At 41.8% G+C, this 27,299-nt stretch overlaps 1 protein-coding gene across 1 annotated transcript; it reads right to left on the bottom strand.

Annotated features, from left to right (window-relative positions):
- Positions 1–354: 354 nt before the first annotated feature.
- On the bottom strand, positions 355–14,411 carry lgi3 (leucine-rich repeat LGI family, member 3). Its single transcript, XM_047823112.1, has 10 exons — positions 14,356–14,411; positions 13,708–14,035; positions 11,128–11,199; positions 9,936–10,007; positions 8,109–8,180; positions 7,915–7,986; positions 5,669–5,838; positions 4,920–5,084; positions 3,678–3,768; positions 355–2,604 (listed from the first exon to the last, which is right to left on the bottom strand). The coding sequence occupies exons 2-10, from the start codon at positions 13,929–13,931 to the stop codon at positions 1,875–1,877; spliced, it is 1,668 nt and encodes a 555-aa protein (XP_047679068.1). The 5' UTR covers positions 13,932–14,035; positions 14,356–14,411; the 3' UTR covers positions 355–1,874.
- Between the last annotated feature and the right edge of the window lie 12,888 nt (positions 14,412–27,299).

The following is a 27,299-nucleotide window of genomic DNA, read 5'->3' as shown; positions in this document are numbered from 1 at the left end:
CCGGTAAAATTTTACTGCTACAAATCACAATAGTCTATTGTGCAATAGCTTTTCCACATAACACTGTTCTCTTGTCCTATGTGTCTATGCGTCTTCTGTTCTGCGTCTCACACTGTTGCGTCTTTCCAGTTTATGTAGTCTTGTGTGCTGTACCACTGTATTATTATGTGTTGTTTTATGGTTCTGGAGAAACCCCATTTTGTTCCAGTGTTTCCAAGGTATATACAGAGGAATGCCAATGAAAACCCACTTGACTTGGCTTGACATATCTGACACCCCCCCCCCCCCCCCATTTTCACATTTATAAAAACTCAGAACAAGAACAAAATCATCCTGATTGACAACAGATGGTGAGAAAGTATAGTATAAATTTATTTGTAATATTGACAACAAACGTTTGTGACGGTTCATGTTAGTCACGGTTCCTCCACATGCTCAGTCTTAAGGATGACCCGAAGAGACAGAGATGCTTGTTTTTCCAGTAGTTTCAGTGAACAGAATGACAATAAGTTTGTACTTTGCAATCTTGCACGATGGGATAAAATGTGTAGATGAAAATAGGATGAAATAATATTGTTATAACGACATAGAAAGTATTCTAGTTATTAGTCTAGCACAGCACATGCTCATAGCACAAACAGATGTTGGACATAAACTTTGATGAGGCCTGGAGATAGAAAACATGAACCTGGGAAAAAAAAGTATGGATTCGAATAGGAGGTTTAAAGCATTTATATGTTTAAGTTGAAATCTTATCTATTGTTTATAACAAGTATGTTACTTTGGTCAAATCATGGTCATGTAATCTGTATTTTCTGGAAAGACCCGTCAAATTGACTGTAAACAAAAAAAATAAAGTCTATTCCATGCTTAATAGGGTGCTTCACTGTCAAACGGTCTACTTTAGTAGGAACATCTGAACACCTATTCATGCAAACAATTATCCAGTCAGCCAATCCAGATGTTGTAACCCTAGACCTGCATCAGGGTTCAAAGTGTTATACATTTTGAGATGCTTTTCTGCTGGCCATGTTTGTATAGCGTTGTTACTGAAGTCATTGAATGCTTCCCATCAGATTGACTGCCCATTCTCCTCTAAGCTTCGTATCAACAGCTTCATAATATTTAATAATAATATAATATTATTATAATAATATCATTATAATATTATAATAATATATCAGCTTCTTAATATTTAAGACTACAGTATAATACACATATGCACATTGCCTCTTGTACATCACTGTGTATCTTATATTTATAACTACAGTTTACTTTCATGCACATTATTTTCCATTCTACATCATACATATTTTTTATATTTTATTCTTATATTTTCATTGTTTACTTTTATCTCTTTTTTTCATTGTTGTGCTTTTCTAATAAGTGCAATGTCCGTGGAGCGGACCTGACTCACATTTCACTGCTAGTTATATATCCCCTATATAATTGTGTATGTGACAAATAAAAATCTTGAATCTTGAACAAGGCGGTTTTTCTTTGCATCTGGACCTGAGCAGATGCTCCCTGGATGTATTGGGTGTAAACTGCATTGGCTGATTGGCAGATGCTCCTAATAAAGTGAATATTGAATGTAGATCTTGTTTTACTTTGAACTCAGTTTTCAATTACAGTCATATTTACTGTATATGTATACGCTTATATCCAGAAGAGATGTAATGAGCAGGGTCCAAGTCTATTTTTGAAGGGTAAGAGAGCATGCTAACTAATTTTCTGATTTCTCCAATGTCTAAACATTAAAAACCCGTCCAAAAGAATAGCATATAAACCGAATCTGAAACCAAAGCCAGGCAAGGTATTGATCTCTTTTAACAAATCAATTTTCCTTGGATGAAAACATCTTTAGTTTCATGTTACTTGGCACTGAGGTCCACCAGTAGATGCTGATATGCTACGGTCTTTCCTTTAAAGCTGGCAACCAGCAGGATATCTTTGTTGTCAATGGAGACCAGGCTAAATCCACGAGGTGCCAAAACGTTGAGCTCCTGGAAAGGCTGGAAGCGCTGTGTGAGCTCGTCCCACAGGTAGATCCGCGAGAATGAGTAATCGCTGCCCATAACCAGGTACTGTCTCACTCCTACGCAAAATGGTTGCAGTGCCATTGAGCCACGCGAAGGGAGCGTCTGGATCTCCACAAAGCGCTGGCTTTCCCATCGCACGAGCCTCGAGTCTCCAATGAACCGCATCAGGCAGAGGTAGAGTGCCTGATGGGCCCAGAAGTGCTTGACCAAGTGGACATCGCTTGCATGTGGGATTTGTGAGTGAAAGACAAACTGCTGTGTTCCACGGTTCCACTGGTACACCACCGGAGGCTGCGAGGAGCTCGAGAGGATTAGCCGAGCCTTACCGTCTGCCTCCAGGAAGTGTATGTGTGTGTCGCGGTGCCACGGGTGAAGCGACTGGTGCGAGTAGAAGCCATTGCTGTTCCATTGGTAGATGCTCGTGGAGCCTGCCTTTGAGCTGTCCACTACAGCAAAGTACCAGAGTCCTTCAATCTGAAAGGTCTCAATGAAATTGGGTTTGCGGACACGGCTGGCGTCAATGTCCTGGATTTTCACAAACTGCAAAGGGCCTTCTTCCCACCTGCATGAATGACATTTGCTCTGCATTTGTTATTAAGAAGAATAGAATTGTGCCATAATGCAATGTAATGTTCAAAAGAAGGGAATAATGATGTTAAAAAAGAAACAGCTTTAGCACTTTACCTGATTAGCATTTTCTCATCTACATATTTATCTAAATAACAGAAAATGCTATTCCCATTGTGTTTTATGTTTCTAAAGTAATATTAAATATATTAAAAGCTTGATAGTTCCAGTTATCATTCACAAATATGGCAAACAACAGGATTTTTAGCTCAATAAAAATAAAAACAGAAGTGAATATTGAATAAATGCCTTGATGCCCGATGACGCCTGAGATAGGCACAGGCTCCCCGTGACCCGAGTAGTTCGGATAAGCGGTAGAAAATGAATGAATGAATGAATGAATGAACGAATGAATGAACATTCAATGATCTATATTCACTGGAATGCCAGTGGATACAAATTCTAAAAATGCCACTTTTGGTTTTCAACTAAAACCACTTTTCAACCACTTTTGGTTTTCGACCAAAAGACCAAAAAAGGATGAAACTTGCAAGCTGAAAAAAGATTAAATAAAGCAAATAAAGCATCAAATCTAGCGATAAAGGTATAGACGTTAGACAACTGATTCGTATGAGGATTACATTGAAAAGCTAAAAAGCTGTTGTTTTGTTGTACTGTTATCTCAATTGCCAACAACCTGATATTACAACATCGCACCCACCTGTACTGTAAACCTAACATAGTATAACTGCTTGTTTTAAGGCCATCGGGCTCTGACTGATTAAATCATTACTTGAGTTTTTTACACACACACACACACACACAATCATTACTTGAATGATTAGCAAATGGGTGGAAAAATCAGCCTCCAGGATAGATCACGTAGCGCGGGTCATAAACGTCCTAATTCAATTGTTATTCTGCCGATCAGAAACAAAACGACACACCTTTTTTTAATTCTATAAAAGAAATGACACATAATATTCTGGCTATATCTGTATTATGTCGGTTATATTAACACAATCCCCATATATGGTCATAATTGTGTTTTAACTCTGAGACTCTTACTTGTAGATATGGGATCCTCCAAAGAGTTGGGCTACCACCATGTAGAGTGTGTTGTTGATCACCACGGGCTTGCAGTACACTGCAGATCGAGCTGGAACATGACATAAGACATTATGTCTCACAGGGAATATCTGAAGATGAATTCTGCAGGTCTTTGCTTACATAATTTGAGGAGTAAACTAAAGACCTGAATGATAACATCATAAAATATCTTCATACATTTCATAAGTGACGTGACGTACGGCTAAGTACAGTGACCCGTACTCAGAATTCGTTCTCTGCATTTAACCCATCCAAAGTGCACACACACAGCAGTGAACACACACACACACACACACACACCGTGAACACACACCCGGAGCAGTGGGCATCCATTTACAGTATGCTGTGGTGCCCGGGGTGCAGTTGGGGGGTACGGTGCCTCAAGGGCACCTCAATCGTCGTCGCTTCGAGACTCGAACCCACAACCTTAGGGTTAGGAGTCTAACCATTAGGCCATGACTTCCCCCAAACTTCACCATCTGACTTGTACCACAGTACCAGTACTGCCGAATTCTCAAATCCGATTGGTTACCAAGTGACCTCATTGTAATATATTACTTTTTCTCTAGTAACAACTCAATCACAGGGACACTGATGGAGAAAAAGGAAGCTGGTGAAGCTGCTCTTTATAGCTGCAGTAACGTGAGTGATATAAAAATGCATTTTAAATTCTTTTAAAAGATTCAAAAGTTATCTGAAGTTTCATTATTGATGAGATTAATCTTTGTAAAACTTTAGCGACTTTTGTAACGTCACCACAGCATCCTGTCGTCGATCGTTTTCCTATAACAGCAAGCCATGCCATGATTAATCCCTCTGATATCTCCTTTCCTCTTCCCCAGCCAGAGTGATTAACCTCCTCTTTCACATCACCGATCTCTTTCAGCAAGGCCCATTACTTTAAAAGCAGCTTGAGTGGAGCAAGGTTAGAGTGGAGTAAGTATAGCGCGGATGCTTTTAGTCACACTGTAACGTGGAAAGAGATCAAGAGGGCAGGGAACTTTTATGCTTCAGTTGCTGACAGGATTTGATTCACTAAAAGCTTTCTGTAAATCCCAGGAATTGTTTAATCCAAACCTGTCATACAGTATGTTAACTTAAATCTTCAGAAGCGTATTTAGCATGTACAGTATGTTGTAAGCATGGCTTGAGATCAGTCGGTTGTCAGTGATCCTGGAAAAAAAAAAAATGTTGACTTACACGTGATGTTGTAATGGCCACGGAAAAGCATGTTCACGTGATCCCAGATGTAAACGGCACATATTCCCGTGTTGGGTTGAGCGAACACTTCGTATAGGTCATCGTTAAAGTCGTACGCCTCCACGGAGAGGGACTGGAATGGGTAGGTCTCATATGAAGCAAAATCTGAGGATAGATTCAAATGAAAGGTGCATAAGTGTTCACCCCTGTGAACTTTTTCACATATTGTATTGTTAAGCTGTTTTTTTTTTCTTAAATCAAGAGCAGAGGAACAAAGTTTTGACATTCATTCATTCATTCATTTTCTACCACTTATCCAAACTTCTCGGGTCACGGGGAGCCTGTGCTCAGGCGTCATCGGGCATCGAGGCAGGATACACCCTGGACGGAGTGCCAACCCATCGCACTCTCATTCACTCACACACTACGGACAATTTTCCAGAGATGCCAATCAACCTACCATGCATGTCTTTGGACCGGGGGAGGAAACCAGAGTACCCGGAGGAAACCCCCAAGGCACGGGGAGAACATGCAAACTCCACACACACAAGGCGGAGGTGGGAATCGAACCCCGACCCTGGAGGTGTGAGGCGAACGTGCTAACCACTAAGCCACCGTGCCCCCCAAGTTTGGACATAATAAAGAAATATATGCACAGCAGACCGTCCCATAATTTAGCAATTTTCCTGCATGAGTTTGTATCCCTCAGCTGAGGAGATCCCAGGATGGCCAAAGCACTCCTTCCATACCTGCACTAATACAGTTGAAGTCTCGCGGTGTTAAGTCCTGGATACGTCGACCCTGGAACTCGAAGGGACTGGCACAGTATATAGCCGGGACAGAGGTGTTTGTTTTCTCCATCCAATCCACCAGCCATTTAATCTTACAGTCGCAGCGGAACGAATTCCCTCTCAGGTCTCTGAGAAAGCAGGGCACGAGTTCTACATCAATAACACATGTAAAAATACTTAAGCGAGAAGCGAACACGACGAGACACGGGATAACGAAGCAGAGTCGCTGTTTCCACCTCGAAGGTCATTTGTTTCCTACAGCAGCAGATCCTGAGCTGATTTATTTCACTCATACAACGATAATTTTACAACATGCCAATGATGAGGTTTTTCCTGATATAAAGACTTAAAGAATGACTGGAACCAGGGGCGGTTCTAGGGTTTCATCTTTAGGGGTTTTAGCCCTTAGTGAGAATTTAAAACAAGAAGAGTTTTATATTATATATTATATGACTACACAGTAAGCCAAAAGTTATGGTATTACTTAAAATGGCAAAAGTGGACAGCAAAATTTTACGCATGATGTAATGATGCCAGTCTTGAATCAGATCAGTTCATGTGTGTGTGCATTCTCTACAAACAGTGTGTCCAGTGAATGCAACCATTAATAAACAAATAACCATTAATAAAACAAATAATAGTCTTTGTCACAAGACAAAGACCAAATCAATAAATGTTATTTTTATTTAGTAATTAATGAATTGTTTACATTAATATTTTGTTTGTGCTACAACTCTGGTAATAAGAATAGTGACATTTCACTGCTTTATGTTGCCGACTTTGCGGCTTTCCGCCGATTAACGTTATAGATAAACGCCTCCAGCTCTGACTGCGCGTGCACGCTGCGCGTACCTGTGCTTCTCCGTTCAAATCGACGACATATCCTGCATTTTAACGTAATTTTTATTTTTTTATTTTTGAAAGTAAAAATTATACTTATAGTTTTAAAGGTCTAGAACCGCCCTTGACTGGAACACTTAATCATGGCTGTATAACACCAAGTCAATTCAACTTCAGGGACATCAGTCTGTTTAGAAAGCAGAAGGGATTGTTATTGATATCGGTTACTATTGACCATCCGTCACATTATTCTGTTTTCGACCTGATTCCCACATTCATCATGATCCAACAAGTGTTCCCGTCATTATTTGAGCCTTGTACTGTATAATAATTGCATCTGCTACAAGTAACTTCTGTTTATTTTATACAAAAATGTCTTATTTCTATTTCTTGAAGTTAGATATAGAAAAATCCTCTATCCTGTATAGAAAACTTTTCCATGGTGGTAAAGATAAAGCACGGATGCTGGAGACTTAAATAAAAACAAATATAGAATTAAATAGAAATATAAAAAAAGGTCATTAAAAGATCAGGATATTGATTTTGATTTTCAGATCAGATCGAATTCAGATGGGAAGAAATTCAACAATGAAAAAAACTGATATAGGTCGAATTAAAACAGTCCTACGTACAAGTATGACAAATGTAATGAATTCTAATTTTTTTTTAATTACTTCATGACATCATTTTTGAGGTAAAATATGACATTTTTCAGGATTCTCTCTCTATATCTCTATATAACTCGATAATGGATTATATAACTATATAACTATAGTTCTAACTATATGATGGATTACTGTTATAATCCATTATATTAAAGGTGGGGTGCCAGATGTTTGAAAAATGCTTCAGAAAACTTAGTCGGGCCATGTAACAAAACAAATGTGTAGCCAATGAGCAGTAAGGGGCGTGTCTTGTCAATATGCGGTGGAGAGAGTGTTCAGTGCGCATGTCTGACATTAGCAGAAAGCGACTGAAACATTAACATGGTGGATACCTGCCGTTACCGCTGCCTCGAGTTCTAGGTGTTGAACGTCGTCTTCGCGTGAAACGGAGCTAAGCACACAGTACTACAAATACACATTTGACCTGTATTACCATAGTATTACTCCTTGAGTTCATTTATTGATAAAAACATCCCCTCGGACAGCTGCCCCAGCAGGTTCCTCCATAATAGTTGCCTGGGTTACATATGTATGTGTGGGCGGAGCTATCAAAACAGGGGTGACACCCATTTGGGTTAGGGGTGTGTTTGTTTTGGTGATTTCAAATGTCAACATTGGCTTTCAAACATCGTGCACCGCACCTTTAAGTGTTTTGGGGGGGAAAATAATTATTCAGTAAGATGTTTAAAGAGGACTCACAGGTCAGTAAGGATGTCCTGGTGTTTGAGCAGTTCTCTGGGTAAAACCTGCAGGTTGTTGTTAGACAGAGATCTGCCAGAGGGATAATCATAATACAGGGTGATCTAGTCATCAATTTATCATCAACTGCCCAGATTTTCTATATATGGTGTATACAGAATGTTCGTGTTACAGGAGGAGGATACTGTACATACAGGTGTGTTAAAGACTTCAGGCCTCTGAAAGTGTATTTGGACAGTGATCGAATGTCATTATTCTCAATAAACCTGCAGGGCAGAAAGAAAACGATGTTAATCAGACAGATTGAGAGAGAGTTAAAGTGTCTATCAATTCCTCAATCCACAAGATAATGAAAGAAAGCTAAATACAGGGATTAAATGCATGACAATCATTAAGTTCAAAAGAAAGATAATTGGTAAAGATTGTGGATAGAATGGCATGCTGTCATGTCTTTCATCTTCTCTCTCTCTCTCTCTCTCTCTCTCTCGCTCTCTCTCTCTCTCTCTCTCTCTTTCTACTGTGGAATTCAATTAAGATTGCATAATAAATCGAGTACTTGGCTCTCCGTAATCTATGCATCACATTCATCTTATAAAACCTTTTAGCGTAATGACATCGAGGCTGCTGCGGTGTCCTCTCATCACTCTCTCACACCCACATGCTCTCTCTCAGAAATAAAGAAAGAAAGAAAGAAAGAAAGAAAGAAAGAAAGAAAGAAAGAAAGAAAAAAGAAAGCACAAGCAAGACAAAAGAAAGAAAGAAAGAAAGAAAGAAAGAAAGAAAGAAAGAAAGAAAGAAAGAAAGAAAGAAAGAAAGAAAGAAAGAAAGAAAGAAAGAAAGAAAGAAAGAAAGAAAGAAAGGAGCTTTTCACAGACCCAGAGATTGTCAATGAGTAAAAGTCTGTTGTAATATAACTGTAACTCCGGTCTCTGTGGTGTTAATTCAGAGGTTTGTCACAAATACACTTACATACTAAACGACTGGTGAACATTTGGTCATATAACATGTGGCCATATAACATCTGGTCATATAACATCTGACCATACAACATCTGGCCATATAACATCTGGCCATATAACATCTGGCCATATAACATCTGGCCATATAACATCTGGTCATATTACATCTGGCCATATAACATCTGGCCATATAACATCTGGCCATATAACATCTGGCCATATAACATCTGGTCATATTACATCTGGCCATATAACATCTGGCCATATAACATCTGGCCATATAACATCTGGCCATATAACATCTGGTCATATTACATCTGGCCATATAACACATAACAGCCTTCAGTTATAAATTAGAGAGCAAAGCTGCAATTAAGAAAATGTCGAGCTCAGCACTGAGACTGACTGGAGCAGAGACAAGATCGATACCACACACACTCACTCACACACACACACACACACACACACACACACACACACACACACACACACACACACACACACACACACACACACACGGCACACACATACACACGGCACACACAGGGCACACCCACGCACACACAGTTTGTTCACACATCTCCCTCTTTCTTTCTTTGCTTATTTTTCCTTTTCTTTGTTTCTTTGTTTATTTCATTCATTCATTATTTCTTTCTTTCTTTTTGTTTGTTTGTTTCTTGCTTTCTTTCTTTCCTTTTCTTTGCTAGTTTCCTTCTTACTTTTTGTTTGTTTTTGTTTCCTTCTTTTTCCCCTGTGTGTTTGTTTAATCTATTCTTTCTTTCTTTCTTTCTTTCTTTCTTTCTTTCTTTCTTTCTTTCTTTCTTTCTTTCTTTCTTTCTTTCTTTCTTTCTTTCTTTCTTTCTTTCTTCTTTCCTTCTTTCTTTACTTCTTTCTTTCTTTCTTTCTTTCTTTCTTTCTTTCTTTCTTTTCTTTGACTCTTTAACACATGTCTATCTATATTCTTATTTTGATTTCCTTCGTCCCTCATTTCTCCCTCCCTTTCTCCCTCCCTCCTTCCTTCATAGCTTTATTGCTCTGGATTTCAGTAAGGTTCAGACTCACAGATACTGCAGGTGCGAGAGGCCAGCGAAGGCATCATCAGCAATCACAGTGAAAGTGTTGGAATTCAGCAAACTGCAGGAGAGAGAGAGAGAGAGAGAGAGAGAGAGAGAGAGAGAGAGAGAGAGAGAGAGAGAGAGAAGAATAGACACTGGAATTAGAACAGATCTTTAATAGGTTCTGTCCCACATGACACCTGAAGCCCTGCTCTCTGCACTTTGGTTGTGAAACTGTGAGAGATCGAGGACGTGATGCGGAATATATTACTGTCTCATGTTATAATATAACATAGCTAAATCCTGCTCACACACACACACACACACACACACACACACACACACACACACACACACACACACACACACACACACACATACACACACACACACAGACACTTGTAGCCAGAACAGAGCAGCTATTGTTGGGTGAGTATGAGGAGTGTGTAGAGGTTGCTGGCTGTGTTGAGTGCAGAAGTGACGCTGCCCCTGTCACTGATACACACCACACTGCACACTGTGTCCCAGTGCAGAAACAAAATCTGTATGGTGTTTAAATGATTTCTCAGGGATATGATCAGGGATGAAACAAAATCGTCTCAGAGGTTTATTTTGCCATATTATGGGTCATTAATAATGTAGATTTTACACGTTGTCATTTTTAGGTTCCTGTAAAGCTGCTTTGAGACGAGGTCCATCGTTACGTCAGATATGAGTGTGCAGCTTGTGTGTGTGTGTGTGTGTGTGTGTGTGTGTGTGTGTGTGTGTGTGTGTGTGTGTGTGTGCGAGAGAGAGAGACAGAATGACAGAGAGAGAGAGAAAGTGAAGTCATTTCGGCGAGCACTGAACCGATCGTTTTTAATTCCCACTCCGTGATTCAGCTCTGTGCACTTTTTTTTATTGGCTTTCTATTAAACCTACTAAATAATTACTCATCACTATCGCTCTAATACTCATACCCTCACTGATCTGATCGTTTCGCCTCGAATGCCTACAAGATTCCCGTGTCAGCACAAACAAACTTCTTGGTTTCCATCCCATCTGGCTGCTGGAACACCTGAGCTCTATCAGCATTATGTCATATCTGCAGTGTTTTTCTTTCTTTTTCTTCTCGATAGATAGATAGATAGATAGATAGATAGATAGATAGATAGATAGATAGATAGATAGATAGATAGATAGATAGATGTTGTACTTACAGGAACTGCAGTAAGTGGAGGTGAGAAAACGCTCCTTCTGGGATTTCAGTGAAGCCTGCGTTCACCATCGTCCTACGGAGGAAAAGAACATTCATTCATTCATTTTCTACCGCTTATCTGAACTTCTCGGGTCAGGCGTCATCAGGCAGGATACACCCTGGACTGAGTGCCAACCCATCGCAGGGCACACACACACTCTCATTCACTCACACACACACACACACACACACACACACACACACACACACACACACACACACACACACACACACACTACAGACAATTTTCCAGAGATGCCAATCAACTTACCATGCATGTCTTTGGACCGGGGAGGAAACCGGAGTACCCGGAGGAAACCCCCCAGGCACTGGGAGAACATGCAAACTCCACACACACAAGGCGGAGGCAGGAATCAAACCCCGACCCTGGCGGTGTGAGGAGAACGTGCTAACCGCTAAGCCACCAACGAACAACGTTATATAAATTAGACAGATCGTGTAAAGAGGTCAGGGCTGGATTGATATATTTAATATATTAATATATTCGGGGGGGGGGGGTGTTAGTGGCTTAGTGGTTAGCACGTTCGCCTCACACCTCCAGGGTCGGGATTCGATTCCCGTTTCCGCCTTGTGTGTGTGGAGTTTGCATGTTCTCCCCGTGCCTCGGGGGTTTCCTCCGGGTACTCCGGTTTCCTCCCCCACATGGTAGGTTGACTGGTATCTCTGGAAAATTGTCTGTAGTGTGTGAGTGAATGAGAGTGTGTGTGTGCCCTGCGATGGGTTGGCACTCCGTCCAGGGTGTATCCTGCCTCGATGCCCGATGACGCCTGAGATAGGCACAGGCTCCCTGTGACCCAAGAAGTTCGGATAAGCGGTATAAAATGAATGAATGAATGAATGAATAATATATTCTGCAAGCATTTCGAGGGTTTTGAAAATCATTTTAATAATTTTCTCATTTCAGTTTAGAATTTGTTTTAGGTTGACTTTAGCGTAACGTTCTCTCCAGGGACACTAGATGAAAAATAGGCTTTGGCTAAATCTGATGCATTCACAGTCATTTTTTTTTTGTTCCTTGTGCTAGATCGTACATTGTCATTTCTTTCTATATTACAAATAATAATAATCCGCCGTAACGAGACACCGGCAACGTCTCGTCCTGGAGCAGATTTAAATCTCATCCACTAAGAAATACAATTAATCCCGGCCATTAATAGTGATCCACGACTTCCGCCTTCTCAAGTAATTATTCAAACAGATGCTAGGTTGCTCTGAGGAAGGATTTTAATCTCTCAGAAGTAGGTTATGACTCTGGATACGTACGTCTTCGAGTCTTCGGTACTTTGGAAGAAAAAAAAAAAATCAGGGCACCAGAACTATATACATTTTACTTCATGTCAGGCTACAGATACTTCTGTGGATCTCAGCCACTGATACATGATAGAGAGACAACGAGATGTTAATATGATGTGAGGTTTCTTTGGTCAACAGACATGAAGACGGACATGAGACTAACGTAATAAACCGTCCACGCGTTGTTTTGTGATGTAGCTATTTAACCAACACTTTATGGTTTGTGTGAATTAAGTGCATTAAATGCAGCAGCAACATAAACACACATCATCAGTGTTCTGTAATAAAGTGCATGAGGGCGTGAGGTCAATCTATGGTAATGCTGGGATCGTCATGGCGACCGCCTGTCTGTCTTCTCCAAAATGTGTCTGAAAGAAACTGTCCTTTTCTCACAATCTGTAACCTTCAACCTATCAGAATAAAATGGTATTAACATTTATGTAAGACTGAATTAAAGCAGTACAGGATGTGCCGTTAAAGGACAAGAGTCCACTAAAGGATGCTGTGCTGGGAGGAAGTGGAGTTACTGTTACCATAGCGATGATGATTACTGTAGTTTCCTAGAAACAGCACCGTTAACTAAACCGTTTTATCCGTCTTCTACGAAAACAGTTTGCAGACAAATACAAGTTCGTATTTATTAAAAAAAAATCGATAACTTAATCGTGTATCAGTTTATATTTCCATGCAAAGTTACGCAAGGTCTGTGAATAAACGCTAGGTCGAGAAAGAGTTTTTTTTTCATGATAGTCTGTTAGTTGTCTCTCTTGATGGAAAACTTAATGCTGAGTTTTCCAACAAAACTCCTTCCGTCCTTGGAGTAAACTTCACCACATGAAGATTATACATTTTGTGTTAAACCACACGTTTTGAATCTATTTATCATGAAACATAGATCACATGGAGCATCTGCCATACAAGTCCCTGACTTTGTTGTTAGTTTAGAAATCATAAGTTATTCCTTTACTGTATATAAACCTTATATGACCAAGACTACTGCCAGTGATGCTGTTATAGAAAATTAATCAACACCTTCGGACCAATCGGAATCAAGAATCATATACGATATAAATATTAACATTAGAAATTAAGCAGCACCTTGGTTGTATAAACTAAAACTCTCAGCTGACTTCAGTGTAGACAGTCCACTGTGTGTGTGTGTGTGTGTGTGTGTGTGTGTGTGTGTGTGTGTGTGTGTGTGTGTGTGTGTGTGTGTGTGTTCACTCACAGTGAAATGATGCCAGGTGGGAAGCTTTTGGGGATGGCTTTAGTGTCCACGCAGAAGGCACTGTCTTTGGTGCAAGAGCAGGTTGCTGGGCAGCGAGGAACTTTGGTGACTCTGCGTCCCTCGGCTATTCCCTGCGAACACAACAGAAGAAGAAAGAGAGACGAAGCTGCTGACTTGATCCATCTCGTCCACCTCTGTGAATTCCTGCACTCTGATGTGGACATCTTCTCCTCGTACCGGTCCTGATCTTCTACAGTATGTCTTCGTTCAGTTGGAGAATGTAGTAGGGAGCTTATTTGTCCAAGTGCTGACAAAAGATCGAAGCGATCTAGAAAAAAGTGAGAGAGAGAAGAGGAGTAGAGGAATTCTTTTGGAGGAGAGGAAAGAATGATAACTGGAGAGAGGCAGAGCCTGACAGAGAGAGAGAGAGAGAGAGAGAGAGAGAGAGAGAGAGAGAGAGAGAGAGAGAGAGACACAGAGTGATGGCGTAAGCAAATGACATGCACTCACTGAGTTATATATAGAGAGAGGAAGAGAGAGAGAGAGAGAGAGAGAGAGAGAGAGAGAGAGAGAGAGAGAGAGAGAGAGAGAGTGTGTGTGTGTGTGTGTTTGTGTGTGTGTATGTTTGTATACGTAAGGAGTGCGTACTCTGCAGCACCACCGGATCACCCTCTTCTTCCTCTCAGTGGTGCAGTTGTGTTAGCAGGGACTGCAGAATGCTGTGTGAGCCAGCAATTCTGTGCACACACACTCACACACACACACACACACACACACACACACACACACACACACACACACACACACACACACACACACACACACACACACACACACACACACACCACACACACCACACACACACACACACACACCACACACACACACACACACACACACACACACACACACACACACACACACCACACACACACACACACTCACACACACACACACACACACACACACACACACACACACACACACACACACACACACACACACACACACACACACACACACCACACACACACACCACACACACACACACACACACACACACACACACACACACACACACACACACACACACACACACACACACACACACACACAATGGCCTACACACTGAATTATTAACAAATATTCAAGAGCACTTCAGCAGCATGGAGTGTTTGTGTGAGATAAAACAGTACAAATCTTATCACATATCACATAGCCATGACTTACAGTTCAGACTGAGTCCAGACCTGAGAGTTTTGTCATTTATACGCCTCGGATCTGTATCGTCATGTGTAAGACTTACAATGAATTCCCACTCACAACAACACTGAGAAGACAAATCTGTGCCGTGTTTCTTAAAACGTGGTAAAATCGTGACTCATTCCCAGAGCTCCATCATTTTAATCTTTATTACAGTGATGGAAATGATCAAAGTTGTTAGATGCATTCTTAAGATCTTATAGTTATTAGTCTGTTTGAATTGTCACTAGATTTTAACCCAAACCCCAATAAACTAAAAGCCCTAATACTAACCCATGTATTCGAATCGTTCTGAATTTCCTCAGCTGCAAAAAGTTTGAGAACCTCAGATAACTGTACCTCAGGAAATCTTTAGCTTTCTGAAATCTGCCTTTTCCTTTCTTTTATATTCCAATTAAAAAGTTTGGCCACCACCCCAAAAAAAGATGAAAGGATATTTAAGAATTCTATTAATCAACATTGTTCCCAAAGGACCAATCACTGAACGTTGATCGTCACTGATTGCCATTGTAATCAAGGACCAATTACTGATCACCATTGTTGCCAAGGACCAATTATTGATCGTCATTGTAACCGAGGACCAATCACTGATCACCATTGTTCCCAAGGACCAATCACTGATTGTCATTGGAACCAAAGACCAATCACTGATCACCATTGTTCCCAAGGACCAATCAACGATCACCATTGTTCCCAAGGATCAATCATTGATTGTCATTGTAACCAAGGACCAATCACTGATCACCGTTGTTCCCAAGGATCAATCAATGATCGTCATTGTAAAAAAGGACCAATCACTGATCAACCTTGATCGTCACTGATTGCCATTGTAATCAAGGACCAATTACTGATCACCATTGTTCCCAAGGACCAATCACTGATCACCATTGTTCCCAAGGACCAATCACTGATCGTCATTGGGACCAAGGACCAATCACTGATCACCATTGTTCCCAAGGACCAATCACTGATCGTCATTGGCACCAAGGACCAATCACTGATCGTCATTGTTCCCAAGGACCAATCACTGATCGTCATTGTAACCGAGGACCAATCACTGATCACCATTGTTCCCAAGGACCAATCACTGATCGTCATTGGAACCAAGGACCAATCAACGATCACCATTGTTCCCAAGGATCAATCAATGATCGTCATTGTAAAAAAGGACCAATCACTGATCACCATTGATCGTCACTGCTTGCCATTGTAATCAAGGACCAATTACTGATCACCATTGTTCCCAAGGACCAATCATTGATTGTCATTGTAACCAAGGACCAATAACTGATCGTCATTGGAACCAAGGACCAATCACCAATCACCATTGTTCCCAAGGATCAATCAATGATTGTCATTGTAACCAAGGACCAATCACTGATCACCATTGTTGCCAAGGACCAATTATTGATCGTCATTGTAACCGAGGACCAATCACTGATCACCATTGTTCCCAAGGACCAATCACTGATCACCATTGTTCCCAGGGACTAATCATTGATCACCGTTTTTTGACCTCTTTTTGTACCTTGTTTTAAACTCTCTGTTTAGAGATATTTAGAAACAAACTGAATAACTATTCTCTTACTGAGATAAAACTTTTAGATAGAAAGTACATTAGCAAAGACTAACAGATTTGTTGCTAAGCTAGCATGACAACACTTACAAACAGTGTCTGTAAACAAAGTAAAAAAGTCTAACTCTAACTATTAATTCTGTTTTAATTTAGATGTGTTATGAATTTCGATGGACGCTAAATGGTTACATATATATGAATGTAGAGAAATGTAGCGATGGCTGAGAACGGAGTAAGGAAAAGGTAGAGGTGTTCCTTTTGAAATGTAGTTAGTAAAAGTACAAAGGCTGGAAACTGAACAGAGAACTGGCGCCGTGCTATTAAAAAAACGTCCACCAGGGGGCGGCAGAACACAAGCGATTATAAACAAGCTTCGTCGTACACTGGCTCATTTCTACACACTATCTCTCTTTGTGACTTACACGCACCCTCACACTTACTCATTTACTGTCTCGTGTACACACACACACACACACACACACACACACACACACACACACACACACACACACACACACACACACACACAGAGCACTTTCTCTTTTGTGCATAGATCTCTCTCTCTCTCTCTCTCACTCTCTCTCTCTCTCTCTCTCACACACACACACACACACACACACACACACACACACACACACACACACACACACACACACACACACACAATAGCACAGTGGTATCAGGCACAGCCCGTTCCCCGATGCAAGTCCATGAGTGTCACCAGCTGTCTTTTACACACACACACACACACACACACACACACACACACACACACACACACACACACACACACACACACACACACACACACACACAGTCGCAGGAATTGAATCAGAACTTTACCATTCTCTCACTCACTCACACATTATATCGTAACAATGAAGGATGGCATATTTGATGGATGAAGATGCAACATAGACAGTAAATACATTAAGGACGGAGGAAGTGGAGGACAGAGAGACTTTCTATGAGCCGTACTTGCTCGATGCAAACTCAGCACTTTTCCCACAGGCTTAGTATTACCAGCTGTGCTCTTGGAGCTGGGCCTTGTGATTCCCAAGTCTGCCTTTCCTCCACCATTTAGGGTGCCAAGGATTTTATGCTCCTTTCTGAAAAATTGGCTGTAGCAATGCCACTGGGTAAAGGGCTGCGTCCTTCCAAAAAGGTACTCACTTTAACTATATATCATATTCATCTATCATTTTCTCCATAAATCTAGCTAACCTGGGTTGTGGATCAGGATGTTAAGCTTGCTTTCATGTTCATCTCCTCTGGCTCCTGTTGATCGCAGGTGTATCCTAAATCACTCTTGTTTCGGACTGCTTTGGAAGTTTTCCCATCTTGACTTCCATCTTGTTTGATGTTCTAGGCCTGAGACTATCCCACATCACCGCCGTGCTTCGTACATGCTCATTTGCTAAAAAACAGCAAAATATGGATTCCGGTTTCCAGCCCAAAGCCACTTCCCGACTTGAATCCGAAGCCAGGCACTCTGAAAGACTTTCTCTGTGTCTCTTTCGCACATCTGTTTGAGTTTTTCTGCCTTTCTCTGCGTTTTGGCTTTGCTTGCTTCTGAAACAGGAAGCTTGACGTCTCCCTCCTCTACTCAGGTGCCACGTTAATGGGAAATTCCACACGCAGTGGTGACTGACCCGTGTGCTCGGTTGGTGTGAGGCTCATGGAAATGCCACAACACCTACGTTACCTGAATATTTCAGAGCAAATATGGCACATAAGGAGCAGTAATAACAAGAGTAACTGTGTATAGTGGCCAAAAACGTCTTCATTATAAGCGATGTGTAACCTGGTCCTAGCTGGCTCAGCTTCAGGAAGATGAGTGAAAATGTAGAAATTTACTTCTTCCAGTTTATCTTTAACTGTTTATTATCCAAAGGAAGTCTGACCAATTTTGCATGCTCCTGAAGAAATTCCAACCAGTTCTGTCTGCTTCTGTTGGAATTCAGACCGATTCTTTCTGCTCCTTAGGAAATTCAGACCAACTCTGAATGCTCCTGAAGAAATTCCGACCAATTATTTCTGCTCCTGTTGGAATTTAGACCGATTCTGTGCGCGCCTTAAGAATTTAGACCGATTCTGCATGCTCCTGAAGGAGATCAGACCAAATCTGTCTTCTCCCAAAAGAAATTCTAACCTTTCGTATCTGGCCATAAAAGTATTCTGACCAATTTTGCAAGCTCCTGAAGAAATTCCTACCAATTCCTTATGCTCCAGTTGGAATTCCAACCAATTCTGCCTGATCCTGAAAGTATTCACACCAGTTCTGCATGCTCCTGAAGAAATTCCGACCAATTATTTCTGCTCCTGTTGGAATTTAGACCGATTCTGCATGCTCCTGAAGGAGATCAGACCAAATCTGTCTTCTCCCAAAGGAATTCTAACCATTCGCATCTGGTCATAAAGGAAGTCCAATCAATTCTGTCTGCTCCTTAAAGAATTCTGAACAATTCTGCGTGCTTCTTAAGAAATTCCAACCATTTCTGCCTGCTCGGGTTGGAATTCCGACCAATTTCGCTGAACAATTCTGCGTGCTTCTTAAGAAATTCCAACCATTTCTGCCTGCTCGGGTTGGAATTCCGACCAATTTTGCCTGCTCGGGAAGAAATTCTGACCGATTCTATCTGCTCCCAAAAAGGAATTCTAACCATTCACATCTGGTCATTAAGAAATTATTCTGAACAATCTTAACTTAGTTTATTTCTAATTCCCAAACAAATAAATGAATAATTGAAATCATCATGTATAATAATAAGAATAAACCAGTTCCTGCAGCTCACTGAGGTGCTACATGTCACAGATATCACAGAATGAGCACCCAATACTCTCCAAACGTGACCTTTCATTGTTCCAAGAGCTTCGCTTCTGACTACATGAAAGGAAAAACCATCAACTCCTGCAGCTCTTTTTGTTGTGTCCCATGGGATCCTAGTCTGGATGCATGTCTCTAGAGGGTACCTCGGTGCTCCGGAGTTTGAGTTTCAATCCTGAGCTTGAGTTACCGTCTCTGCTGCTCTGAGCTTCCCTATAAATATGGAAGATTGGATGTACAAATGATTGGTTGGATGTCTGTAAACGGAATCCCATCTCTGCTTGGCGTTCACAATGTTCCCAGGATAGACTTTCATTAGTTTTGTTCTCATTTAACCTGAAACCTTCGATTCCCACCTCCGCCTTGTGTGTGGAGTTTGCATGTTCTCCCCGTGCCTTGGGGGTTTCCTCCGGGTACTCCGGTTTCCTCCCCCGGTCCAAAGACATGCATGGTAGGTTGATTGGCATCTCTGGAAAATTGTCCGTAGTGTGTGATAGTGTGAGTGTGAATGAGAGTGTGTGTGCCCTGTGATGGGTTGGCACTCCGTCCAGGGTGTATCCTGCCTCGATGCCCGATGACACCTGAGATAGGCACAGGCTCCCCGTGACCCGAGAAGTTCGGATAAGCGGTAGAAAATGAATGAATGAATGAATGAATGAATGAATGAATGAATGAATGACGTGGCCAATCGTCCTGAGCTGATAATATTATATAGTAAGTATTTTTTTTAAATAAATCCTGAATTACATAAATGGGAATGCAGAATGATAAATCTTTTTATGGATTAGAATAAGTTTAATCAATCAGACCTGCTTTGTCTCATACTTTTTTCTGGCCAATCCAATTTAAGCGAGACTACAGACACATGGCTGTGATTAAAAAGCCCACAGTCAGATGTCTACTGAGTCACATCAGATTCTATCAAGTCGACCATAATCCTCACTGATGATCCCAGCACATACTTAATCTTATTTAAGCTTATTCATCTTCAGTCTAAACGGTGATATAGATTCGTAAAACACGTCAGGAATATCGGTTTTGCGGGTTCTAATCGTTTGGTAAATGAACTCTGTAAAATAAACAAACCACTAATGGTATTTGCACAGAAAGTAGTTTATCATCTCCACACACACTTATCAACTGTGACAGAAATCAGAAACTCTATTCATTACATCACTATATGTAGCATATGTATACAATTACGATAAAGCTAGAAAATCGTGCAATAAAATAGAATAGTGGAATGAATGAAAGAGTCAGTATTGAGCCTGCTACTCTATCTATGTGGCCTCGATATATATATATATATATATACATATTTGAGCTTATATTGTTTACTTTTGTATTTACATGGGTCATGGGGTGCGATGGGATAGGGGTGGGATGGAGGTGGTTTTGGGAGGGTACTGGTTTAAAAAGGTTTTCTTTCCTTCTGTTGTGTTGTATTTTTGTATGTTCTATAAAAATAAAAAACAGTGAATTACAAAAATAAATAAATAAATAAATAAATAAATAAAAGTGTCAGTATCGGGCTATGACATACGTATATAGTGTTAGTCCTAACATTATAGAGACTAGTAATGGGAGTTACCTTGAGGAAAATCACCCACTCAAGGTCTGATTTCTATTAGTTTCGGATGACTTGCCGAGCAAAAACACTGCTTTCGGAAAGAAAGTGTTTACATGGCATCTGGTGTGAGTATAAAATGGATTCTCTATAAAATCCTAAACCAGGAAACAGAAAAAAATACCCCAACCAAATGTTCATACAAACTAGGTAATTAGACTTGTTCTCACTATTTGCAGCTTTATAAAAGCAAAAGGAAGATGTAGAACATGCCTTAAGGTAAAAAAAAAAAAAAAAAAAAAAGCTGTGCATGTAAAGTGAGACAGTGACTTTTTTTTTTTTTTTTGTGAAGGCTGTCTGTTCACACAAAATACTAACTTTGCCTGGGGCATAATTGTATTAAGCTAGCTGACAGGACAAGGTTGCTGAGACTCACCTGTGTGTGTGTGTGTGTGTGTGTGTGTGTGTGTGTGTGTGTGTGTGTGTGTGTGTGTGTGTGTGTGTGTGTGTGTGTGTGTGTGTGTGTGACTCACCTGTGAAGGGAATCTGATCCAAAAAGAGAAAGAGGCAGGGCACAGCCTGTGGACCGCAGGTGCATTGTGGGGGTTGTACACAGGATGTCAGGAAGCAGCTCGATCGCACTTTTCAATCTATAGCTCTTTTTTTTGGCATTATGCACTATGAAGTGTCCTAACGAACAAACACACACCGTATATCTCTCGTAAGCACTTTCTACAGTATAAATGATGATTAAATTAGGGAACTGAAGATAAATCCACTATGAAGACCATTACATTAAGTTTTCCGTGAAATAATAATAATTTCCGTTTATTTCTTTCATTCATTCATTCATTCTCTACCACTTATCCGAACTTCTCAGGTCAGCCGAACTTCACAGGTTCTCAGGGAGCCTGTGCCTATCTCAGGTGTCATCGGGCATCGAGGCAGGATACACCCTGGATGTAGTGCCAACCCATAGCAGGGCACACACACTCATTCACTCACACACTCACACACTCATTCACAGGAAACGGGAGTACCCGGAGGAAACCCCCGAGGCACAGGGAGAACATGCAAACTCCACACACACACACACACACACACACACACACAAGGCGGAGGCGGGAATCGAATCCCCAACCCTGGAGGTGTGAGACAAATGTGCATGTTCTCCCCGTGCCTCAGGGGTTTCCTCCGGGTACTCTGGTTTCCTTCCCCAGTCCAAGGACATGCATGGTAGGTTGACTGGTATCTCTGGAAAATTGTCCGTAGTGTGTGAGTGTGTGAGTGAATGAGAGTGTGTGTGTGCCCTGCGATGGGTTGGCACTCCGTCCAGGGTGTATCCTGCCTCGATGCCCGATGACGCCTGAGATAGGCACAGGCTCCCCGTGACCCGAGTAGTTCGGATAAGCGGTAGAAAATGAATGAATGAGATGATATGACTAAGAAACCTTGAGAGGAACTCTATGACACTAGACAGGAAATAACATTAATATAAATAATGTCCTTTGTACAACAGGTTGTAGTTAAGTAGAATTAAGCAACCAGTAGTTTGTAAAAGCGAACAGTTTTTCAGTTTCACATAACTGTGAAAGAAGTGTTAGGAAGCCGTGCGTGAGCTGCTTGGGAGTTTGTTCCTCAAGAAGAGGACATGTGTTTACAGGTCTGCTCTCTCTCTCTCTCTCTCTCTCTCTCTCTCTCTGGCGCGCACGGTCGCGCAAATGGGCTGCGACTGAGCAGAGAGAGCGAGACGTAGAGAGATGAGAGAGAAAAAGGAGAGTGGTGTGGTTAGAGATGGGTAGTAGAGTAGAGAGATAGAGAGAGAGAGCAGAAGAGGAGAGATAGAGGGTGATGAGAGAGGCGTATGAGGAGAGAGATAGAGAGAGATGGGAGAGACGAGCAGAGAGAGAGAGAGAGAGAGGAGGAGAGAAAGAGAGAGGAGGAGAGTAGAGAGAGATCTCGTGACGCGCGAGCGCGCGTAGAGAGCGAAAAAATAGAGAGATGAGGCGTCGAGATGCGAGCTACAGATCTCTCTCGTCGCTAGAGATCTCTCTGGGTGCTGTCTCTATCGCTATCACTCTGGTATGAGGGGTATCGAGCCGAGCGAGAGAGAGAGCGAGCGCGCAGCGCGAGCGGGCGCGCGCGAGCGCGCTCGCACAGACGAGAGAGAGAGAGATGCAGGAGGAGAGGAGCTAGAGAGCCAGAGTAGCAGGAGACGAGTAGAAAGAGCATGAGTAGAGCAGAGAGGTAGAGTCTCGCTCTATCTGTCTATGAGTCTACTCTCTCCTCTACTCTCTCTGTAGGTCTCTATGGCGCGCACTCTCTCTCTCTCTCTCTCCTCCTCTCTCTCTCGATCTCTGAGCGCATTGCGTGAGCGCACGAGATGAAGCAGTAGAGAGCGATGAGAGATAGAGACGAGACGAGGTGGTGGTTGCGTTGGTTATGTAGGGTTGTGTGGTGGTTTGTTTCTGCCGGCGCATGCGTGAGCGTGTGAGCGCGGACGGAGCGCGTGAGTGTGGAAGGAGCGTGTAGTGAAGGTGTGAGTGAATACTCTATCTTTATTGCTTTTTTTTCATGTTGTATGTTGTGTGATTTGAATGAGCATAGGGTGGTGTGTAGTGAGTAGTGTGTGTGTGTGTGTGTGTGTGTGTGTGTGTGTGTGTGTGTGTGTGTGTGTGTGTGTGTGTGTGTGTGTGTGTGTGTGTGTGTGTGTGTGAGTGTGAGTGTTCGGCACGAGCCTTTACTTTCCGTGTTTTCGGAGTCATGGCTTTAACAAACCTGACCCGGAAACATGGGTTTAAGTTGCTACTGACGGTCGCGTGCACCGTAGAGGAGTGCGCCGCCGCGGTAGCTAAACTAATCGGCGGTAGGAGCATTGTCTCTGCCGGCCGCATGAATAAGGCTGTGCTGATATTTGTAGATGAAGTCCACAAAGTTGAGGTTGTGGTCGCTAATGGAGTTGCGATCAGAGACACATTGATCAAAGCTTTTCCCCTCAGTAGCCCCTCGAAAAGGGTTATTTTGTCTAATGTTCCCCCCTACATAGACAACAAGGTTCTGCTAGAACAACTGGCTAGATTTGGGAAACCGGTGTCTGAGATCAAGCCAATTACAACAGGCTACAAAGACCCGGAGATGAAGCACATTTTGTCCTACAGGAGATTTGTATATATGATCATGAACAACAGGGATGAAGACCTGAACATAGTGTTCAAGGTCAAAGTGAATGGGGAAGAATTTGTCATTTTTGCAACTTCTGGAGTGTTGAAGTGTTTTGGGTGTGGTCAGGAGGGGCATATGTTCAGGAACTGTCCTGAGAAAGAGGTCGATGGTGGTAAGGAGACAGGAATGCAGAAAGAAAAAGATAAGCATGACAGTGAGGGAAACAATGTACACACAGACAGACAAGAGGAAGTAACACAAGAAAACAGTAACACAGAAGGTCAAGAAAGACAAGAGAAAACAAATGAGCCAGAAGCAGGACAGATGGAGACAGGAAAGGAGAATCCAGAAGTTTATAATGACAATCCAGAACAAAACACAGAGACGGTTGGACATCAGAGTAGCGAGGAGTCTGTAGCTACAGACAACACGGATCTGATCACAGCTGATGCAGGGTTCACTGTGGTCAGATCCAAAAGAAAGTCTAAGGCAAGCGGTAGTGGCCTTCAGACAAGGAAGAAAGGGCTTGTTGAAGCAGTACATGAACAACAAAGTGCAAACAGTCAAGAAGCAGTGATGGAGTCGGGCAGTGAGCAAGACACCAACACAGACACAGACAGCGATATGGACCAACTCACTAAAGATCAGGCAGGTACATATACAGCTAAGGAGATAAAAAGGTTTCTCCAAAAAACAAAGAACATGAAGGGAGTCAAAATAGACCAGCACTTCCCCGACAAACAACGTTTTGTAGACTCAGCTACTAACATAATAAGAGACAAAAACAAAAGTTTCACACACCAAGAAGTTTATCGTCTAAAAAAGCTCATAACAAAAACAAGACAGGATTTGCTGTGTGATGAGGATGACAGTGCATGACCTATTACTCTGTGACGTAATGCTAGTCTGTTTCTATGTCATACTTTATCTCATGTCTGATTTTAACATTGCTTCTTTGAATTTACGTGGAGGAAGGGATGTTAAAAAAAGGACAGAACTGTATGAATTAATGCGACTGAAACACATAGATGTGATGTTTTTACAAGAAACGCACAGTGATAAAGAGAATGAGTCCAGATGGATGATGGAATGGGAAGGTGAAGCTGTTTTAAGTTCACTGAGTTCAGTAAGCGCCGGAGTGGGCATTCTCTTTGCCAAACATTTCATACCAGAATCTTACACCACACAAGAGATTGTTGCTGGTAGACTGATGTTGGTTGAAGCAAAATATGAACTTTTTAATCTTGTATTTATTAACATTTATGCTCCAACTAACGGCCCTGAACGAGTTTTGCTTTTAAGTAAATTATGTGAACTTTTATCCAGTTGTGATTTTAAAGACTATCTGTTTTTAGGAGGAGATTTTAACTGCACTCAAAATGATTTGATGGATAGAAACCACACAGAACCCCACGCAGCATCGAAGCATATACTTACACGTCTGATAAAAACCCATGATCTGGTAGATGTGTGGAGAAGGCATCACGGGAACGAGAGACAATACACATGGGTACATTGCAGAGATGATTTTATTTCGCTAGCTAGACTAGACAGGTTTTATTGTTTTAAACATAATTTCAATGTTTTTAAAACTAGCCAAATGACACCTGTTAGTTTCTCGGATCACTTTTTAGTCAGATGCAGAGTTTTTATTGCAAATTTTAAACATAGAAGTGCATACTGGCATTTTAATGTTTCTTTGCTGAATGATGCTAATTTTATTGAGTCTTTTAGATTTTTCTGGACCTCTTTTAGGAAAGAAAAGAGAGATTTCTCCTCCTATAGACAGTGGTGGGACCATGGGAAGATTTTAATCCAGCAGCTCTGTCAGGAGTACACTGCCAACGTCACAAGGGACATCACCAAGTCATTAAGAGAGCTGGAGATAGATATTGTGGAACTCCAGGCCTTGACTGAGTCCACAGGAAATAGAGGACATTTTGAGAACCTCAAGGCAAAAAAGCTTTAATGGCAGATCTATTGGGCACAAAAGCACAAGGAGCTCTCGTCCGTTCTCGCTTCAAGGGCGTCAACGAGATTGATGCCCCCTCACGGTACTTCTTCGGACTGGAGAAGAAGAACGGACAGAGCAGACTCATGCACACACTACGGACAGCAGACGGTCAAAACATAACCCACACTAGTGACATCAGACGGTACGCCACACAGTTCTACAGGGATCTGTATGACAACAAGTACAGTGACAATCAAGAACTACTAGAGGTTTTTCACAGAGGGCTCCCAAGGTCCCCCCTGAGGAGAATGCTGCACTGGATGGTCCGCTGGTTCTAGAGGAGCTGCAGGCCGCCCTGAACACAATGGCAGGAGGGAAAGCACCAGGTATAGACGGCCCTGCCAGCGGAATTCTTCAAGTTTTTCTGGCAGGAACTGGGGAAGACCTGCTAGAAGTTCTCACCGAAAGCTGTGAGGAAGGCTGTCTACCCCTGAGCAGCCGGAGGGCCGTACTCACACTTCTGCCCAAAAAAGGTGATCTGCAAGACCTCAAGAACTGGCGTCCAGTGTCACTATTATGCACGGACTACAAGATCATGTCGAAAGCGCTGGCGTACCGTCTCAGGAATGTTATGGACTCCATAATTCACGTCGACCAGACTTACTGTGTACCCAATAGATCTATCATTGATAACGTTTCTCTGATTCGGGACATTTTTGGACGTCTCCAGCTCATTGGCGAATGATCTTGGTCTGATTTCACTGGATCAAGAAAAAGCTTTTGACAGGGTTGAGCACCAATACCTCTGGCAAACTCTAGGGGCTTTTGGTCTCAACCCCAGTCTTATAGCAATGATAAAGGTGATGTACCAGGATGCTGAAAGTGTACTCAAGATCAACGGAGGGTTAAGCGCTCCTTTTAATGTAAATCGGGGAATCAGACAAGGTTGCTCGCTATCAGGTATGTTATATACTCTATCAATCGAACCGTTTTTACACAGATTGCGAATGTCTTTAAATGGTTTTATTCTTCCTGGTTTTAATGCTCCACATGTTTTATCTGCATATGCCGACGATGTTATGGTTTTAATACAAAATCAAAATGATATCAAGGTTTTAGAAAGTGTTGTTGCTGATTTTAGTCAAGTTTCCTCGTCAAAGGTAAACTGGAAAAAAAGTGAAGCCATAGCGGTAGGGAACTGGACCGTCGGCCTACCTAAATTAACAAATGGACTAGACTGGAC

The sequence above is a fragment of the Tachysurus fulvidraco genome, chromosome 14 (assembly GCF_022655615.1).
Source record: "Tachysurus fulvidraco isolate hzauxx_2018 chromosome 14, HZAU_PFXX_2.0, whole genome shotgun sequence".
Taxonomy (NCBI): Eukaryota; Metazoa; Chordata; class Actinopteri; order Siluriformes; family Bagridae; genus Tachysurus; species Tachysurus fulvidraco.
Note: the sequence above shows the minus strand (reverse complement) of the source record. Positions and strands in the feature narration are given on the sequence as shown.

Bases quoted from the DNA above. Each gene is read 5' to 3' on its own strand.
- lgi3 (XM_047823112.1), bottom strand. From the start codon at position 13,931: ATGTCCACATCAGAGTGCAGGAATTCACAGAGGTGGACGAGATGGATC. The intron at 11,200-13,707 runs GTGAGTGAACAC...TTTCCTCCGTAG, and splicing joins CCACCTGGCATCATTTCACT to GACGATGGTGAACGCAGGCT. The intron at 3,769-4,919 runs GTAAGTCAACAT...GTCATGTTCCAG, and splicing joins TGGCCATTACAACATCACGT to CTCGATCTGCAGTGTACTGC.